The 21,048-nt window shown below is 35.6% G+C and overlaps 2 protein-coding genes and 1 pseudogene across 6 annotated transcripts; 1 reads left to right on the top strand and 2 right to left on the bottom strand.

Moving 5' to 3' along the window:
- Positions 1-626: 626 nt before the first annotated feature.
- LOC105132955 (phospholipase D beta 2-like) lies at positions 627-8,729 on the top strand. The gene is made up of 10 exons (XM_011036713.1): positions 627-2,875; positions 3,294-3,410; positions 3,980-4,174; positions 4,371-4,616; positions 4,740-4,808; positions 4,972-5,119; positions 5,944-6,092; positions 6,745-6,921; positions 7,251-7,448; positions 8,086-8,729. Exons 1-10 carry the CDS (start codon positions 1,037-1,039, stop codon positions 8,377-8,379), a joined length of 3,432 nt encoding a protein of 1,143 aa, XP_011035015.1. The 5' UTR covers positions 627-1,036; the 3' UTR covers positions 8,380-8,729.
- A 313-nt stretch (positions 8,730-9,042) lies between these two features.
- Positions 9,043-12,707, bottom strand: LOC105138202 (uncharacterized; annotated as a pseudogene).
- Positions 12,708-12,823: 116 nt separating this feature from the next.
- LOC105132967 (ataxin-10-like) lies at positions 12,824-15,792 on the bottom strand. 5 transcript variants are annotated; one of them, XR_843677.1, is made up of 4 exons: positions 15,600-15,792; positions 14,569-15,212; positions 13,516-14,454; positions 12,824-13,202 (listed from the first exon to the last, which is right to left on the bottom strand). XR_843677.1 is itself a non-coding variant. In XM_011036738.1 (4 exons), the coding sequence occupies exons 2-3, from the start codon at positions 15,182-15,184 to the stop codon at positions 13,583-13,585; spliced, it is 1,488 nt and encodes a 495-aa protein (XP_011035040.1). In that variant the 5' UTR covers positions 15,185-15,212; positions 15,600-15,792; the 3' UTR covers positions 12,824-13,202; positions 13,581-13,582. The 5 variants fall into 5 exon arrangements, 2 of the variants coding, with proteins under 2 accessions (XP_011035040.1, XP_011035023.1); XR_843679.1 differs by having other exon boundaries at positions 12,824-13,422; XR_843678.1 differs by having other exon boundaries at positions 13,347-14,454.
- Between the last annotated feature and the right edge of the window lie 5,256 nt (positions 15,793-21,048).

Genomic DNA, 21,048 nt, shown 5'->3' on the forward strand with positions numbered 1-21,048 from the left:
ACGCAGCCCTGCCTGCTACCATTTTTATTTTCTTTCATTTTTTAAGGTGAAAGCTGTTGTCTTGTCACATTAGTATCACTATTATGATGCTCCAAATAATGTATATTTGTCGCTGTTGAAAACTCTAAATGCAGACAAGTCTCAGATGTTGAATTTAACTATATGATCAGATCCTTATTTTATTTCATGATAACGTAAGACACTTTAGGGTAAATTACAACCTTATATCTATATTTCTAACAAATTACTACATCATGAGTCCCTTTGGTTCAAAAAGTTCCGCATACAATCCTTATAAATTACAACCTTCTACTGGCTATCAGACCTCTAATTTTAGGTATTAATTTAAAAGATTTTTTGGTCAAAGGATTAAACATATGATTTTGGACTCCAAATGGACTAATTTATTGTTGTTTCTTGGAAACAAGGGTTAACGTATAATTTACTTTAAGCTTGATAAAAATTCAAAGGAAACCTTGCGTGTTAGGGTAAATGTCATAATAAATATAAAAGAATCCATAAAGTATTTTTAAAAGAAAAATGGAAAAATAATATGATGGTGTGCTTATGTAAACAATAACATTTGCCCAATATAAATTTTCCATGTGGAAATTGCCAGATTTTCTCAGTTATTTGGATCTTTACCAAAAATTAGGACAGCCTCCTCGTAACCTGAAAACGCCGGCCATCGTCAGCGTGATAAAATTTTCTGTTTTTTAGCACTTCCAGTTCGTGTTTTTCCTTCTTGTTCTTGTTGTTCTCCTTCTTCTTCATTGAAGATTACAAGGGACTCTTTCACATCAGTTCTAAAAAGGTGATTCATTTTCTCTTTTTGCCTCATTGTTCCTAGCAAGTTTGAGACCTTTTCCCTCCCTTTTCTTGTTCAGGGGATTGTCCATTGAATCTGATCAAGAAAAGGGGAAAAAATGAATCTTCGAGGGGTTTTTTTTGCATGTTTTGCTTAAGTTTATGAGCAATTTTTACCGTTATAAAGAATCACAAAAGAGTTTTCTTTTGATGTTTTCCTGTTGAAAAAATGGATAATAATTATGGTTCTTCATACCCTTATAACAATCCATATCCATATCCTCCTCCGCCTCCAAGTTATGGGTATCCACCATCCGATCCATACTTCTCTCCTCAGCCCTACCCCTATGGGCCAAACCCTCCTTATGGTGCTTACCAATATCCGCCCCCTCCATCTGCATACACAGCAACACCGCCACATTCAATTACTCATTCAGGCTCTGTAGATTATTCCCACCAAAAACCTTCAGCACCATATCCAACAAGCCATTCGGGGCCTTTAGACTATTCTCACCACCGACAACCATCTCCACATCCAACAACAGATTCAGGACCTTTAGGCTTTGACTACCTCCATTCTGGTCCTTTAACTTATTCATCACCATCATCACCATATGCTGAATATCCACCAGCACCACATGTTTCAAATTCAATCCTTCAAAATAATGGAAGTTTTCATAATTACCCTTATGTTCAATCTCAATCGAGCCAATATCCTTCCCCTGATAGCATGTCACAAGCACCCTCCAGGGATAATAGCTTTTCCGATCATCATAGACAAGATATTTCTTCATCTTTAGGAATTGGATCATCATCATCAAATCCTGATAAAGTTGATGCCGCTGTTATTGGTTCTTCTTCTGCTTATCCACCTTTGGATGATTTAGTAAGTAATATGCATTTGAATGATAGGAATAATCACCCTACTGCGCCTGCATTCCCACCAGCACCTTCAGTGCCTCCAGTGCCTGATTCCCCTCAAAGCTATCAGGGCTCTAGTTTTGGATATGGTCCCCCACGTGAATTCTATGGTTTTCCTAATGACTCATTTTCAAGTAACTGGGAGGAAAATTATGCGAGCAGAGTTGATTCTTCTGGTCACTATCCTGGTTCTGCTTATGCACATACATCCTCCTTTAACGGATCAAAGCATGGCCAGGGTATGGAGATTGTGCCAGTGTCAGGTGGTAAAGGGTCTTTGAGGGTTTTGCTATTACATGGGAATTTGGACATTTATGTTTATGATGCAAAGAATCTCCCAAACATGGACATGTTCCACAAGACTTTGGGTGATATGTTCAATAAATACACTGGAATTGTAAGTAGCAAGATTGAAGGACAAGCGTTCACCAAGATTACCAGTGATCCTTATGTTTCGATTTCGGTGGCTGGTGCTGTGATTGGGAGGACTTTTGTGATTAGCAATAGCGAGAATCCTGTATGGATGCAACATTTTTATGTTCCTGTTGCACATCACGCTGCAGAAGTGCATTTTGTTGTCAAGGACAATGATGTTGTGGGATCGCAGTTGATAGGAGTTGTGGCAATTCCAGTTGAACATATATGTTCAGGGGAAAGAATTGAGGGGGTTTACCCTATTTTGAATAACAATGGTAAACAGTGTAAGCCTGGTGCTGCATTGAGAATTTCAATTCAGTACATACCCATGGAGAAACTAAGCGTTTATCGCCATGGTGTTGGTGCTGGTCCTGATTATCATGGTGTGCCAGGCACCTATTTTCCTCTTGGGAAAGGTGGAACAGTTACTCTTTATCAAGATGCCCATGTTCCAGACGGGCGCCTTCCAAATGTGCAACTTGATGACGGGGTGCCTTGTCTGCACGGAAAATGCTGGCAAGATATCTTTCATGCTATACGACAAGCCCGGCGCTTAATTTACATTACTGGGTGGTCTGTGTGGCACAAAGTTACTCTGGTTCGGGATAGTGGTCAGCATTCAGGTGTCACCCTCGGGGATCTTCTGAGGTCCAAGTCCCAGGAAGGTGTAAGAGTGCTGCTTCTTGTTTGGGATGATCCTACTTCAAGGAGTGTCTTGGGATATAAAACGGTGAGAATCTTACCTTTATTTAATTGTATAATTGCAGTTTTCTACTGTAGTTTGTGGTCAGATACATGTCCTTGGAACTACCACCTTTTCATCTCTGCAAACCTTCACAAATTGTGGGCCTATATGTGAGTACTTTTGCAAATTTGACTTCTGCTTGCATATCTGATTATTATTGCTATTATGAAAACTGTTGCTTCTGTTGTCTGTTGTGTCTTCTTGCATTCGTTATGATCTATGTGCTTTCTGTCTGGGCTCTTGAGTAGAGCATAAGCCTTCCGTCTAATGATCCATGATTTCAAGGAAATGCCCTGCTAAATCCTCAAACTGTTCATCTTAAATTATGCTACCTGTGGTTATGTACTTACAATTTCAACTGGAGAGTTTCTTAACTCTTCCACTAAACCTCTCTAAAATGCAGGATGGGATTATGGCAACCCATGATGAGGAAACTCGCCGTTTTTTCAAACACTCATCTGTTCAAGTGCTACTTTGTCCTCGCAATGCTGGGAAAAAACATAGCTGGGTCAAGCAAAGGGTTAGTTATTCCAAATTACAACTGTTCTTGAGCTATGCTATTGCTTGAAGCAGCGTTTAGTGCCTGGCGAGTGACAAACATCTTTGATATGTAGAGCCTGTCAGTTTACCTGCCATAACAAAAGCATTTATTATGATTGATCATTGGTTTAAGTGCTAAAAGAATTCTCTTACATATAATTCTTTTGTTGCAGAATGTAATTGCTAAGAATAAGCCTTAACTGAATTGAGCATACTCCAGGCCAGCAGCCCTGCAATGACTAATTCAGTATCACAAGCTGATCTTTGCTCACTTTTTTGCTAATAGTAGTTAGAAAATCTGTAGCATAGATATTCTTTCTTCTTGCTGCTCCTCCATGTTAAAAGAAATTTGTTGTCATGTTACCTTTTCTTTTCCTTCTTTCTTTCTTTCTTTGCTTTTTTTTTTTTTTTTTGCTCTGTGAGGTGAAGCAGGAGACATGTGTCAATCGGCAATACCCGAGAGCTTTCTTTCTCATTCCAGCAAGTTTTCTTTTTTAGTATTGGAGTGGAAATTTTAACCGAATTTCCTCTGCTGTTTCAAATTATCAGGAGGTCGGAACAATTTATACACATCACCAGAAAACTGTAATTGTAGATGCTGATGCTGGCAATAATAGAAGAAAAATCATAGCTTTTGTTGGTGGACTTGATTTATGTGATGGTCGATATGATACTCCAGATCATCCTCTATTTAGGACGCTACAAAATGTGCACAAAGATGACTATCACAACCCTACTTTCACTGTAAGTCTTAAATTTTACCTCTGCTGTTGTTCACTTGTGATTGGCTATATGATTCAGTTGTAGAAGTGCTATTTGGCATGTTATTGATGATATACAAGATAAGCAGAAATAATCTTCTTGCTTAGAGTTTACTTTTAGAAGTAATGAAATCAATGTCTTCTTTCCTTAATTATGTAATTGTTTAAATATTGAGCAGGGTAGTGTTGCAAATTGCCCAAGAGAACCGTGGCATGACTTGCACAGCAGAATAGATGGTCCAGCAGCATATGATGTTCTAACTAACTTTGAGGAGCGTTGGATGAAGGCTGCAAAACCTAAGGGGCTTAAAAAACTAAAAACATCATACGATGATGCTTTACTTAGGATAGACAGAATTCCAGACATTATAGGTGTTTTTGAGACTCCTGTTAATGAGGAAGATCCTGAAGCTTGGCATGTTCAGGTAATTTGTCCAAGCCTGCTCAAGGATCATGCACTGTGATGGGAAGGGGTTATTTTGGTCTTAGAGCTGAATATAGTGAGCTTTAACGAAATTGCATTTGACTTTGCCTTTTCTAAACCACAGATATTTCGATCAATTGATTCAAACTCCGTGAAAGACTTCCCAAAGGATCCAAAGGATGCCACAAAAAAGGTGAGATGGTTATTGTAATTATTATTTTGACAAGTAAAAAATCAAGAAAAGAGAATATTTGGCAACCTGTTGCCCATTGTTTCTCTATTGAGCACGTGCAAGGGGGAGTGTTTGTGTTTTCCTGGCTATGTGTGGAAGTTGACTGACTATTCTGTTGTAACAGAACCTGGTGTGTGGAAAGAATGTACTCATTGACATGAGCATACATACAGCATATGTGATGGCCATCCGTGCTGCCCAGCATTTTATTTACATAGAGAACCAGTATTTCATTGGGTCTTCGTACAACTGGAGTTCATATAAAGATTTAGGTGAGGAACCTCTTATCTGATTTTATGAAACAATCATGTTAAGGCAGGCTGCTTTGAACACTGCATTTCATTGCCTTCCCTGCTTTATAGTCAACATGGAAAGCACAAACTTTGCAGTTTTGAAACAAAGATTGTACTCAGTTTTTTGGGAGTACAGATGTAATCGTACCTGAATTCCTCTCACGTTATTCATTAATTTTTATTTCCCTTCAAAATACTGCAAAAGAATTGGGCTAATAGGTAACTGGGGCACAATTGTGAAGGATGGAGAAATTGAAGGTGCTATAAAACTTTAAGGAAAGGTTAGTGATAAAGTAACATGGGAGAGTATGTAGCACAATTAAGAAACAGACTATCCAAAAGAATTATAGGAAATACGATTGATGGAATTCTTAACCTTGATTAAAGAATGCTGAAGAAGGATAGAGGAATTAAAAGGAACAACAATATCTAAACAGAAATCTCAATCAAATAAGAAAATAAAAGAAAGAAAGCAACTAAATGAGGAAGAACAAAACAGTATCCTGGATCCTTCTGTCGTTGTGCCAGAAGAAAAGTTGTACAATTTTTTCATTGATTGGGTGTCCCTCACAAGTTTAAGGTAGATAATTGACTTTTTTGTACAGTTTATGTAGGGCAATGTGGTGTTAGTTGATTTCATACTTGCTACTTTTTCACAACAAAAATTCTCCGTGTATTTGTTCTTTTCTGGGATATCTCAGTAACTCAACTAGATGGACTATTGCTGTAAAGAGCTGTTTTCTATAGTTCCAGCAAAAAAAATTTATTTAGATACTGAACTGCTGTAATGTGCCTTCTTGCAGGGGCTAATAATTTGATTCCTATGGAAATCGCACTAAAGATTGCCAATAAAATCAGAGCACATGAGAGATTTGCTGCCTACATTGTTGTTCCGATGTGGCCAGAGGGTGTTCCAACTGGTGCCGCTACACAAAGGATTTTGTTTTGGCAGGTAGGTTCCAGCTACAGATTTGGTAGTCGAAACCTTTGTTTTGTTAGGAAACCTTTGTTTTGTTAGGAATGGCCATTTGCCCTTTCTTGTGCTTTACTATTCAGCATGATTGATGTCTTTAAAAGAAAATCTGGACAGGTAAACGTTTGTGGATGCTAATAAAAGTTTTTACCTGGTCCTAAATCACTGGTAGAGATCTGTTTTTTTCATGGGGAAAGATGACAAGCAAGTGATATCAATGATAAAACAGTATCCACTTTGTAAATAAGGAAAAAATTTATAGAAAAAATCAGTTCGTAAAAAAGCTGTTTTTAGCTTGTTAGGGGATTGCATCATGTTATTGGGGTAGAACATGACCTAACATCTATAAACAAAACCTGCTCTAACTTGTTGGTTATAAAAAGTTAACAGCTCAGAGCTAATTTGCCTAGTTTATTTATCTGTATATTTTTTCTACTTGCTAGCTATTAGCATCATCCAATAAAATATTAAATAGCTTAGCTTTTTGTCGGTTCATATTTTACTCTTTTGAGTTTCTAGACCCAAGAACTGGAAAGCCAAATGGAACTAAGATTTGTCATGCAACAGAAAAGTCTGCACTAAATGGTGGTATTATGTTATGTTAATCTGGGAAAGTTGATCATTTCTGCAGCATAAAACAATGCAAATGATGTACGAGACTATTTACAAGGCTCTAGTGGAGGTCGGACTTGAGGAAGCATTCTCACCACAGGATTTTTTGAACTTCTTCTGTCTTGGTAATCGTGAATCTGTAGATGGAGTTAATTCTTCATGCATGCCAAGTCCCCCAAGTTCACACACTCCTCAGGTATCTTCACTCTTGAACTTAGTTGTTTCATTCATGCAATGTATTTTGCAGTTATTCGGAAAATGAGAAACCTCTGATGCAAAATGACGTCCTTGAATCCTGTTATCCTAGAAAATTTGAATTTCATACTTGGATACCTTGACTCTATTTTTAACACACAGCCGGAGAATTTGCTGCAATTTGATTATTTTGATACCTTTTATTTTATTTTGTTATTTGTTTCTGTATGAGCAGGTTCAGATATTGGTTCATTTGAGACCATCTAAATTTTTCAGATTCTCTCGATCCTTTTCTCTCCTTAATAATGTGCTGTATTGTGGCATTTCCAGGCACTTAGTCAGAAAAGCCGGCGGTTCATGATCTATGTTCATTCAAAAGGGATGATAGTTGATGATGAGTATGTAATACTGGGATCTGCAAACATAAATCAGCGTTCCATGGATGGCACTAGAGACACTGAGATTGCAATGGGAGCCTACCAACCTCAACATACCTGGGCAAGAAAACAATCTAATCCACTTGGACAGGTAACCTTCATCAAGATAATATGAAAACAACATCTGTTTCTGTCACAGTTGAAAACAGAAACTCTATATGACAATTGATTCACGAGAAAAAGGATTCAAGGATTCGCTGCTTGAAAAATGGAGAATCACTTGAAATAATAATAATAATAATAAAAAAAAAAAAAACTAGTTTAGAAGAACAACAATAATGATTTGATGGCATTATAGTGCAACAAAGCATTGAAATAGTGAAGCAATGTCTGCGGTTGTATAAAAGTTGAAGAATGATTTATGGTGCTTGAAGAGTTGTTTTTTTTCTGATTATGTTTGAATGAGTAAATTAAATATGAAAAAAAAATATGAAAATTAATACGAGGAAGCTTTTTTTGAAAGAAAACGTGAACTAGAAAATATCAAAGAATCTGAACTGTTGTGCCACTTGACTGTAGAACCAGTTTTTTGTCAGTCATTCCTGTCAACAATGACAGTCATACATGAAAAGTTGACATGAGAGATGGAGATTTTATTTGTTTATCCTTTGTCCTAGCCACAGGATGCAGTTAGAAACCTACATATTTTTTTTAATATTTGAAACTCTGAAATTTCTTGTATTTGCTAACTGACTTGCTGTTTCTTGAACAAAATGCTTTCTTTTTAGATCCATGGATATCGGATGTCTCTCTGGGCAGAGCATACTGGAGTTATTGAGGACTGCTTTACAAAACCAGAGAGTCTTGAATGTGTTAGGAGAATTAAAGCAATGGGGGAGATGAACTGGAAACAATTCGCCTCTGAGGAGATATCAGAGATGACAGGGCACCTGCTAAAGTACCCAGTTGAAGTTGATCGGAAGGGCAAGGTGAGGCCTATTCCTGGATCTGAAACTTTCCCAGATGTGGGAGGAAATATAATAGGTTCGTTTCTTGCAATTCAGGAGAATCTGACCATCTAAATAAATCTGTAATGTCAAGTTTCCACTGGCTATGAGATCAAAAAGGATGAATATACCTATAGGATAGTGATTCAAGCAGAGTTTTGAAATATATCCATCTTTACTTGTTAAAAAGCCAATGATATTGTATGTTCACCCTCGCTCTATTTTGGGGTCATAAACATGATTAATTTCACAAAACCCATGATATGAAGGGTGCTATTCATTGTACATCTTTAAGAAAATTATTCCTTCTTGTGCTGAAGTCTCGATTGAGAACGAAGAGCTTGTATTTTTGTATATTTGTGTAAATGAAACTGCTACATAAAGATTTTACGCTGAATGTTTAACATCTGGAGATTTTTATTTTATTTGACTGATGTTCGAATTACATTCTTATGGTTGTGCTTGCTGTTTTTGAATGAGCATGCATAGGAAACTTGCAGATTTCACAAAAACAGCAAGCAAATAGCATTTATTTCCCAGTTATCTTTTGCTCGGGGAGCCTGCAGACGTTATAAACTGACACTTCACCCATATTACTTTTTAACGTTGGAAATTCCAATGCATGGGCAGGAGAATCGAAGAGTTAACGTTCCAGTTGTTTGAAACTGGATGAAAAGGAATATATTTTCCAATTTTCTTTGAAGCCGGTGACCATAAAGATATTACAATTTATGAAACAATGTAGTAAACCTCTTAAGAAAGACAACGCAATTACGCAAATGAGCTGTAGTACTGAAAACTTCTGGCAGAAACATAAAGATAATGAGAGGCAAAATCGTGAAGAATACATTTCAATGAGGTTTTCCTTGCTTGTGATCATATTGTAGTAACAAAAATCCAAATCCTTAGAAACTGTTCTATAACCTTGGAAGTGGGATTTTCCCGTCCTTGCACAAGCCAAAGGTAGTTTGCATATGCGAAGGTTTCTTTCACAGCCACAAAATCTAGAAAGCGGAAGCGCTCCATGCAGAAACCCAACACTGCAAGCAGTGATTATTGAAAGGAACCGGCATGCAGTAGTTACAGAATGTTGAAGACCCAACCAAGATAGGATCATCATGATACATTAACAAGCACTGCATGCTGAGTCTTTTGATCGATCTCCGTTCCGAGACTAAGTCCAGCAAGTTTGGGCACATTGACAGACCCTTGAAGCTCCGATTCAGCTATCGCCTGTTTGTTCTTTGAATGCCCCACTCCCTTAAATATGGGTTATTTTCGTTAGTAACACACTGTCGCGACATAAACAGAATCCCATTCGTTTGCTTACCATCCTGTACATGCTTTCTTTAGTGAGCTTTCTTCGGTGAGCACAATTGTCGATGACAGCCACCATATCTTTCCGAAATCCGTGTCAGGACAGAATTCAGGAGTGTAAGTAGTAGTTGTTTCTAGGTTATCAGCCTGCTTCATGACAATCCTGATGATTGCTGGAGTCTCAAGGTTATGAAGCAAGCTAAAAGGCAATTCAAGAAGTCGAGGTGACAAAAGCGTATCAACAACATCCACCAAACCATGCGGGGGACATGTCTCTTAAAATGGTAAGCGAGTATCCAAGAAGATCAACCACGGCAGATCGATCCTGTAGGAAGTCCAGTTTCGCCCCGTGAAGCAAAGTCAATGGATCGACTGATTCCTTAAACACTCCAAAGACAGACAAAGCAAATCATGTGGAATAGTTATCTCTTCCAGCGATCACTCGAAATGTTTGATAACAAATTCAAAAGATATGCTTAGTCGAAACGGGACTGCCACTTGAATCAACTTCCTCTCCGTTTTCAGAATTACTAACATGGTATAATTTCGAGAAGTGTTGAGGAAAGTGAATTTCATCCAAACGAATCCTGGAGATAAGCAACTTCAGCCAGTCCTCTTTAAAACAAAGTGGTAACAAAGCAACCAAGAAACAATCCTAAATATATAATTCAAACAGATGGTGATAAGACAATAGAACACTTGAATGAATACAAGAATAATTGTGCAGAAAAAAAAATTTACCTAAAGATGCAATCAGTAGAATTTCAGTCACAATAGGCAACCCTTGAACCCCAAAGAGATTCAGAAACTAATTCAGGGCTCTCGTCACAGCAAGCACAAATAATTATACAAACAGGATCGCAAGTCTCGCGACTCTGGACTTTTGCAATCATAGGAAACACATGGCGAAACAATCCACCCCAGATAGCTTGCTGGTGTTCTTTCCCAGCCAAAGAAACAATCGCCAAAACTTGTGATACCACAATCTAAAACAGAACTACCAACAACTTTATACCTCAAAACAGTTGAAACAACCATAACTCTATTTTATTCAATGAACGACTTCTGATTGACAGATACTCCTGCACATAGGTTTCTCAGGAGTTTTAGAAAGAGTACAGCATATTCATGGCAGGAAGGGTAATGCGAAGATTAAGTTATAAGCTTAAGGACAACAGATAGAAGATTCTTGGAAGAAAGGTCTGCACAGCCAGCAGCAGTTTTGGAAACTTCAATAAGAATCTCCAATTTTTCTTCCAATGCAGATTATTCTGAAGCGCTGGATACCGCTTGAGGAAATTTTCATGTATAGATAATAGCTGTGTCGGCACTTCTTCATCCATTGTAGGATCTGACAATAGCTCTGATGCAGGAAACCCCTTTCTCCAATTAGGTTATTTCCAGTTGGTGCTCCTTTTTGCCTTGCCAAAAAAGAAAATAAAAAAAAAACCTCTCTTACATTTAGTAGTTCCGATTGCTGTTTGAATGAAAATGCATAAGAGACATTCAGATTTAACTAAGTGTATCTGTTGCCAATCTTCATTCCCAGATTTTCTTTTGGACTTTCCCTTGAGGAGCATTCAGTCATTATAAGCTGACATTTCACCATCTTACTTCTAGCATCAGGAAATCCCAACGCATGAACAGGAGAATCAAAGCGTTAACCTTCAAGTTGTTTGAGACTGGAAAAAAGAAAAGAAACGACTATTGCTTGAACTGGTGTCCTGCTTCTTCTTTATAACAGTAGGTGCCCTACAACTTCTTTATGCAGATGAAGAAAAACCTAATCAGCACGCTATTGGGAACAATAACTTGGCATAAATTCCACACCCGAAACACAAGATGCGATAGGAGAGTAGGACTCATTGGTAATATCCCATCAATTCCTGCTCCTACAAAACATGCAGTAAAAGGGAATACTCCAGAATTCATACAACATTAACCATCTCAATAAATGGCAACGGTGATAACCGTTTGAATTCAGTTCAGAATCTAGGGTGCCTTTTCTTATACATTACAAGAACATTATAGAAACTACAGATGATATTAAGATGAAAATTAGTAAAAAGACATTCTAAATATAAAATAAAGAATAGAGAGATGTAGGAAAGCATTAACCCTTACTTTTATGTAACAAGAAAGTAAAATAACTCATTGCTTGAAGTCACTGTAGCGGTCATCGCTGACTGCAATGCTAGGGGCGTTTGGTCATTATTCAGGATGGTTAGAAAGCCAGTCTGTGGAGGTCAATCTCTGTATTAGGTACTAAAAAAATTCTTTTCAAATAAATCAGGGTATAAATATAAAAAATAATATCAAAACAACACACGAAAAGGTATTATCAGGATAGAGTTCTTCAATTTTTTGCAGCATATGGTCGGAATATAGATGTCAAATACAGAGTTTACAGCCATTTCTGTAGCATATGCTAGATCGTGTGGCACTGTCACCACAACAGGAACGCTAAATAGCGGGGACGTAGCCGATTTGTGAGCAGAGACAATGGCTTCTTTTTATAACATCGAACCAAGTTGCAATGAAAGGATTAATAAAGAAACTTCACAGGCAATCGCCATATCTATATCGCATGAAGTTAACAACAAAGCAAATGGAACCTCGTCGTGAGAATTTAAATCCTGGCCTCACCTACTTATCTTTTACATTTGTGGATAAAAACTAAATATCCCTAGTCATCTTATACATGGAAATTTCAGACAGAGTAGTAGAATACCAAAGATAAGGAGTGCAGATGGATTCTAGACTGAATAAAATGGATGCGCCTGTATGTTTCGTTCAAGGCTGTACTAAATGCTAATTAAAATTTGCACATGCATTACGGCGGCAGAAGCAATAGTAGTTTGCATACAACCAAAAAGAAATCGTGCAGAATACATTCGATGCTCATGAGAATAATGTCTTAAAAGGGCAACACGAACGAGCTTGAGTACTCAACTTTTGACAAGAGCAAGCACCTCGCTAGCTCTTCCAGTATCAGAGCGAAAGAAGTAAAATTGTGCAGAACGCATTAAACGCTCGTAAAGTTTTGCAAGAATTCCCGCAAAAGAAGCTGGTAGAAACAATTTCATTATAATCTCATCTACAACCCATAAAATGCTCTCCACATGCTTTAGCACATACAATCACGCAATGCTGTGCATTAGTGAGAAATATGTATTCCTCCTTTTAGAAAAGGCGACACGAATGAGCTATAGCACTCAACATTTAACTAAAGCAATCACCTTTCAAGCTCTTCAGATATCAAATAATGAGAGGTAAAATTGTGCAGGATACATTCAACGCTCTAGCTCATATTTCATACAACACTCCCTCAGAAATTCGGGAAAAGACTGTCAGATCATTCTAATAACACCAACCTAACATGAATTCAAAACCTTTGGTAAGGATTCCACAATTTTTAGCAAGTAGGATTTCTCAGTCTTTGCATAAACCAAAGTGGCTTATATATAACTCTCTTTCACAGCCTCAAATCTTGAATTATGCGGAAATGTAGAAAGTCTTCCTAGTCTTCCCGATTCCTGTTGATTTCATGTCTTCTCGGACATTCAGTTATACACACAAGCCTGCAAAAAGAATATCCATACAAGTCCTGTTCAAAAAAGACAAACATAGATACCCAACTTTGCATTATGTAATTAACTCTTGTGTGAAGCACTCGCAGAAAAACAAGTCACCTGTAGATGATGAGTGATGATTAAAAAATTGACCTTTTTTATGACAGTGACATGAAAAAGATGGCGTATGCAGTAGGGAAGCCAAGCACCAATCAGAAAATAAATTTAGCTGAACCATGAAGGCAAAAGTTATTATTACTAAGTTTTGTAAATTCTCATTAGCTATACTCTAGGAAATAATATAAGCTGACGTAGCACTTACTGAATTTAGAAATACCATTCAGAAAACTAGATTTAGAGAATCAATCTAATTAGCCATGCCAATACCATCACGAGATATTAACAAGCTTTGCATGCCGAGTATTTTGATCCACCTCCACTTTGAGACCAAGTCCAGCTAGTTCAGGCATATCAACTGACCCTTGAAGCTCCAATTCAGCGACTGCCTGTTGGTTTTCTGAATTCCCTTCCAATAAGTTCCTCATGGACCATATGCCCCACTCCCTCAAAAATGGGTTATCTTCATCTGTAACACACTGTTGCAACATTAGAAGCATCCCATTCTTCTGCCTGATATCATCTTGCACATGCTTTCTTCGGTAAGCACAATTTCCAATGACAGCAACCAAGTCTCTCCGAAATCCTTTATAAGGACAGACTTTAGGGAAGTAAGTAGTTGCTTCTTGGTTACCAGCCTGATTCATGGCTTTCCTGATTATTTTTGGAGGCTCTAGATCACGAAGCAGGCATAACAGCAAATCAAGCAGTCCAGATGACAAGAGTGAATCAACATCTACCAAATCTTCTTCTTTGCCAACTCCACCATTGTTAGCACATATATCTCTTAAAATGGTGAGTGAGTAACCAAGGACATCAATAACAGCACACCCTGTCGGGAGCCCAGATTCAGCTCTAGAACCAAACTCAAAAGCTTCAACTGATTTCTTGAATATTCCAAAAATGCACAAAGCAAAATCATTGAGAATGGTAATCTCCTTCAGTCGCTCATTCAAAATCTCTGACACGATATTTAAAAGATATGCTTGTTCAGTAAAAAATGGATTGCTGCTTAAACTAATTTCCTCTTCATTTTCACAATAACTACAAACAACATATATTCTTGAGAAGAGTTGAGGGAAGTAAATATCCTCTAAACAAATCCTTGAGAGAAGCAACTTCAACCACTCTTCTCCAAAACCAACTGGTAAAACAGCAACCAAAAACAATCATAAATACAATTCAAACAAAAGGTGATAAGAGAAGGAGGGGAAATTAAATATTAGCATGATTGTTCAGAATAAATCAAAATATTAACCTAAAGATGCAGTTCGTATAATTTCAACAACAATAGGCAACCCTTGATCCCCGCAAAGCTGCAAAACTAATTCAGGGCTACCATCACAACAAGCATAAATAATCATACACAGAGGATCACAAGTCCCCTGACTCCGAACTTTTGCAAGCATATATAACTCATCATGGAACAATCCACCCCAAATAGCTTGTTGGTATTCTTTCCCAGCCAAAGAAACATTCGCCAAAACCTGTAAGCCCATTCGAATAATCCCATGATCTGTTTCAGAAGAAGCAACCTTTTTAGACCTCAAAACTGTCAAAAAAATCCCAACTCCATTCAATTGAATAAAAGACTTCTGGTTTGCAACTTCTCCTGCACATAAGTTTCTCGTGAGTCTTAAAGAGAGTGAGAGATATTCATGATCAAAGGGATCATTTAGTAGATGGGTGATAAGCTGAAGGACAACCGGGAGAATGTTTTTGGAAGCAAGGTCTGCACGACCATCATCGGTTTTAGCTATTGCTATCAGAATCTCTAATGTTTCTTTCAAATCAGACGATTTTGAAGCAGTAAACAATCGCTCCAGGAAATCGTTTTGTGGAAATGATAGCTCTGTCATTGATGCGCCACCCATTATTAATTTAGCAAAATGCAATTTAATCCTGCACCAATGTGGCAAATTTTCAGATAGTAATATAAAAACCTACCCTATAAAATGCAAAAGATTGAGAAGTTCGGTGAATTATGTTGATGGAGCCTTGGGTAATTTTATTTCCCAACACAAAAAAAATCTGTGTTATTCTTGCTAGAATTCACAAAAAGCAAAAATTAAGTGAAACCCAGAAAATTTAAATTTAAAAAAAAAAAAGTAATAGCCAGTGAATTGCATTTGTAAACAAAACTAGAAAAATAGCAGCAACCAAACTTAGTCAAATTAATCATAAATTTCAGAAACAATAAGAATAGCAAGGATACAACGAATAAAATAATAGAAATTCCAGTTCTTTAGAACCCTAGTGAAGACATTGAGTGATGGTTCGGAGCGTTACCTGTAAAGCGGTAATTAAAAACCCTAGCTAAGTATTAACACTACTCTTAATGTTCAAGAGAGATGGAGGAGAAGGTCACCGACTTTTCCTTTTGTCTTATCAGGTGGGAAAACTTTTGGTCTTCGGGGAACGCTTTTGAAATCCTGGATTCCTGCTGATGCTTGTAGAAGAAAACCGAATCATAAAAACAAAAGGGATTGGAATTCGGTCCTTTGACTCTTGATATTTCTCAATATGGACCTTATACTCTTTCATGTTTTATTCGGTCCTTGTAATCTAAGATTTTTATTAATACAATCCCTCCATCCAACTTCCTCTCAATGCTGTTGATTCTTGACCATACGTCAAAAAGTGTACATCATATAACATAACATAACAAAATAAATTAAATGGAAAAGGGATGCAAAATAGTATTTTTATTGTAACGCTACACACATTTTACCCTGGATTGCAGCAACAAAATAACAATTTTACTCTAGAATCAGATAGCATTCGGTGGTTGAGAGGGGTAATAAGATATTTTTAATTTTTATTAAAAATAAAAATATTAAAATAACATTAAAAATAATATATGTATATGTATATATATATATATATATATATATATATATATATATATATATATATATATATATATATATATATATATATATATATATATATATATATATATATATATATATATATATATATATATATATATATATATATATATATATATATATTAATACATGATTAGATTACTTTGAAGACCTTAAAGTACAAAAAAAAATTGCTTTTAATAAATGATGATTTTTGTTTTTTCAAATTATTTTTTATTTACTATTTTATCAAAGGTATTATAATCTTTTAAATAATATTGAATTTTAAAAGGATGTTAACTTATAAAAGGTATTCGTATATTTCAGATGATGTGCGTGTCACTTCTTAATAGTTAAAATTGTTTTTTAGCCATATTATTGGATATATTGTTGAGTCTTTTTTTTCTTAGCGTGGTATGTGTCAAAGGTGGTTATGTAGTTTGTCATATATAGGCTTTTTTTATTTATTCTTTTCTTTCTCCTCACCTTAAAATTACAGATTGATCCTCTTGGTTTTTTTTATATTTTTGAATTGATCTTTTTTTTATAGTTTTTTTTTTTGTCTTAGGTTTAGATGATTGGTCTTGACTTTGTCTAGTTGGTATTCACATGAATAACCAATCACATATCAAAATAAAAGATCCTTCGATACTTAAGTTAATAAATATAAAAAAAGTGAAATATATGTAAAAAAAAAAATATGAAACATGAGAATAAGGGTGTGTTGAATAAAAAAGTAATGAAATCAAGTTAACACGAGTCCATCTACTTTCTTATCTAGTGACATATGGTATTTATAGATACCATAAGTCATATAAGTTTATTTAGTAAGAGAAAATAATAAAGGAATATTTACTTTCTCAAAAAATTAAGTCATTGGCTAGCATACTACACTTGTCATTGATCAGTAGTTTTGTGTTTGGAAGTAATTCATTAGTGGAAAGGTTAGTAAGGGCATTAAAATTGATGCAAAGTGAAGCTTAGGATAGTCACTAATAGAAATGATGGTTGAGGAAGGAAAAGAATAGTCAAGCTAGAAGAATTGATGCAGAGTCAGACTTAGAAATGATTGTTGATGAAAAGGTTGGCACGAGAGAGGTTGTTTATGGGTGAAAAAGTGTGGTGTAATGTATGTTAAGTGATGCATTCCTAAGAATAAAAATATTTTTAAGGTTTATGTCTGACAATGAAGTTGAAAATAGATGGGTAGTTAAAGAGAAGAAAAGAAAAAAAAAATTGAAAATAGATGGGTAGTTAGAGAGAAGAAAAGATAAAAAAAAATGAGAGGAAAAATAAAAGAGGTTAAGATGACAGAAAAAAAAAAAAAGAGAGAGAGCCTAGTAGGGTAAACTAGTAGTGTTGGGTTTCTCCAAACACATACATGTTATAGAAATTATAAATTTAATATTTTTTTTAGTCTTAAAGATCCTCTTAAATAAATCTAAAGTTGTTTAGAGTTTATACAAAGATTACTTAAAGATTATATATTCTTTTTTACTTTAAATATTTTCTTTAAGATTAGATTGTTGCAAACCACAAGTTATCCAAGCATTCAGTCTCAAACGATCACACAAATTACTAGTGAGAAATCTTCTAAACTCTTGTATTAATTATATTCTAGTCATTAATTTCTAAAATTTATTTCAATCAAGTCACACTTGATTAATTATTTTATTTTAACTTTTGACTAATGATTCTTATATGTGTGAACCATTAAATTTTCTAATAAGTTGGCTCAAATATCATAATCCTAAATAAAATAGAATTAAATAAATAAAATAAAATAATTTATTATTAATTCAATAATTGATTGATTTATATTTGAATATCAAGTACGTAGTCTAGCAACCTAGTATAATCCTCTAAGTATTAGGAAAATCATGAATGATTTAACTTAATCTTTTAGTAACCAGTTTCTTAGTGTAATTATTATTCCTTCATCAATAATGTTACGATTTAGATATTATAGTATGGAGTATGTTTATTTTGTCAAATCATATTTGTTCTTAACACAATAGTCATTGATTATTTGAATAAGATTAAAAACTATTTTCAAATCTCATTACACCGTGCACAAGGATTTACAATCAATACTATTTAAAAACAGATGAAACAATTTTTTCAAATCACCTAGGATGATAAATCATCTCTTGATTACTTAAATATCTCAATATAATCCATATTATACTCAATATTTATCCATTTGTTACCATTGATTAAGACAACATGTCGCGAAATCAAAACATAACACTTTTTATATAAGATGATTTAGTGATTTTAAGACTAAAAATCACTTATACAACTGATGCAAGCCTTTTCATATACACAGGTGATCTTTTCATATGAATTCTTAAGCAAGTCAATTTAGTGTATATGTCGGCTGACAAGCAGCTACATATTAGTTTTAGGTATTCCTCATACCTCAATTTATAGTAATAATTATCTTCATTCATAATAATAATAATAATAATAATAACATAATATATATCAGTTTCAAAAACTCTAATTAATGTTCAGTATTAATAGAGCATTGATCACGAACATTTAGAAATAATATTTTAATACAATATGATCCTATAATTATAACAATTTTATATTTTTCTTTACAAAATATTTTTGTTCCAATGATTTTATTTTTACTTTAAATTCATTAATAAAATATTTTACAAATATTAAACTTAAATGAGATTTTATTAATAATAATGAATCCAAAAGATCAAAGATACGAATAAGAATGAATTATATTCTTTTTACTCGGTATATAATTGTGTAATTCTTTAAAGCTAACATATAGAATATATTATTGATAAAATGTGATGGGCCATTAAATTATCCAAATTCCATTATGTTTTTTATTCCTTATTTCTCTTTTGTGTCCGAATGTCATCGAGCTTTCTCTTGCCGAGAGGAAGATGTTTGCCAATGCAAAGATTGAAAACATTCAGGACGGAGGCTGGAATAAAATTATTTATAGATTGCCCAAGAAGGCGAGGTGATGTTTCTGTTCTATTGATAGAAACGCCAGATGCAAATCGATTGAACTAATAGCTGATCAAGCCTTGGTTCATTCTCCGGCAGGTATAACCTGCAAGAGCAATGAGGAAAATTGCGCCCACCTGATGCAGGGTCGCTCTATCACAATAACGTGATATAAAGATGACACAGGAGTGACCGGGCTCTTCGTTTAATTATCATCATCTTTTGGTGTTTGTGCCACCCAGTAACTACCAGAAATTCAGGTAGAGATCTTAATTTCTCAACCGGTGATTTATGAGAGTGGGGAAGTGGAGAAAACTGCATCTTTACATAACACAACGAAACCATTACCTCAAGACTTGTATCAAAGAACAAGAACTATAAATACATTGAGATTACATGGTCAGATGCTGCTGGAGCAAAAAGAGCAAAAAGATGCTCTGCTCGAAATACCTCATTTCTATGCTTCTTCACTACCACTCTGACTGTCAACCTTTATAATGTTGAGCTTGCAGAGAGGGCAGGTTGCATTGATGCAAAGCCACTTGTCTATGCACATACGGTGGAAATGGTGACTGCAAGGAAGTTCACGAAGTTCACTTCCATCTTCATAGGCAGAAAGGCAAATGCAACATTCCTGTGATTTATAACAAATATTCATGTCAGAATTGGATCAAGGAAAATGAGCTGAAAATGGGGAACCAAACCCTTAATAGAAGTAACCACATGACTATAAGAGAAGGAGACCATATGAGGTTGCAAATTGATCCAGCCTTGAGTAAAGGGAATCTGATCAAGAAATATTTTTTTTGAAAAAAAAACGATTCTCTGTCCCTTTCCCAGCTACAGTGTTTGCAGTGTGAAGCTTCTGTTCAGTGCATGGGAGTTACCCCCCGGAAACAGTCGTTAACTGACTGTTCTCATTTTCCTGTCCATTTCGCCTTATGGGGCCAATAGCTAACCAACTCACTCCCGCCTTTTACCATTAGAGGCTTTGAGCTAAAGCCCCCAAAGCCAATAGTGTCAGAGAGTGAATCCATTTCTAGAAGAGAGAAGTTCCTCTTGCGATACTTACCGCATCTTCATGGGAGAGAGCACGTTCAATGGGCGTGACAGTATCACATTCAGTCATCATCCCTCCAAAAGATTCTTGAATTTCACCATTAACTTTCTCATAATCCCCTGTCTTGTGAAACTTGAATTTTAGTAATCGATCAATCTCTTCTCTAGTTGCTCCTTCCTGTTTTCAAATTAAAGGCAACGCAGGATTAGGCATAGAATATTGAAGAACGAGGACCACTCTCTGGACTTGACAGCTTTGATGGGCGTCAAATTCAAAAGGGTAACAATTACAGTCAATTATAAAGATCACAAAAAATAACAAATCAAAATGGTCCTTGATCCTGAACTTACAGTGTCCTCCGAATTAAGTAACAACGCAGCTTAATTTGACATCATTCGTACAAAATATCATCTTCAGAGTCAACAATGCACAGGGTCAATTATAAAAGCAACCGCTTAACACTGAATGACACTATTGTAGACTCATAGAACGAGATTGAGGCATGCTCTTGCTAGACGATGGCCACCTTATCACCTTACTTTCTCATTCAACAGTATAGCTACTAGTCATTAGAAGCTACTATTCCATACAATGCATTGCTCATTCCTCCATGCAATTTTACGTGTTTCGCAGGTATAGAAGTCTCCATGAAATACCAAGGAAAGAATTTTGATGCCGATTTAGAAGTCTCAGTTCATTGATTACACACCCATATATGGATTATTCCTCATCCTCATATCTCCACAAAAGACCTGTTTTGCAGTTGTTTATGATCTTCGAACCCATCGACACTCCTTCAATGTTTCAACCCTGTCATCTATCTCGAAAA

This window comes from Populus euphratica, unplaced genomic scaffold (assembly GCF_000495115.2).
Source record: "Populus euphratica unplaced genomic scaffold, PopEup_1.0 scaffold2.1, whole genome shotgun sequence".
In the NCBI taxonomy this organism is placed as follows: Eukaryota; Viridiplantae; Streptophyta; class Magnoliopsida; order Malpighiales; family Salicaceae; genus Populus; species Populus euphratica.

Coding starts and splice junctions, on each gene's coding strand:
- LOC105132955 (XM_011036713.1), top strand. CDS start 1,037: ATGGATAATAATTATGGTTCTTCATACCCTTATAACAATCCATATCCA. Junction 2,876..3,293: donor GTGTCTTGGGATATAAAACG/GTGAGAATCTTA, acceptor TCTAAAATGCAG/GATGGGATTATGGCAACCCA. Junction 6,922..7,250: donor CAAGTTCACACACTCCTCAG/GTATCTTCACTC, acceptor TGGCATTTCCAG/GCACTTAGTCAGAAAAGCCG.
- LOC105132967 (XM_011036738.1), bottom strand. CDS start 15,184: ATGGGTGGCGCATCAATGACAGAGCTATCATTTCCACAAAACGATTTC. Junction 14,455..14,568: donor TATACGAACTGCATCTTTAG/GTTAATATTTTG, acceptor CTGTTTTACCAG/TTGGTTTTGGAGAAGAGTGG.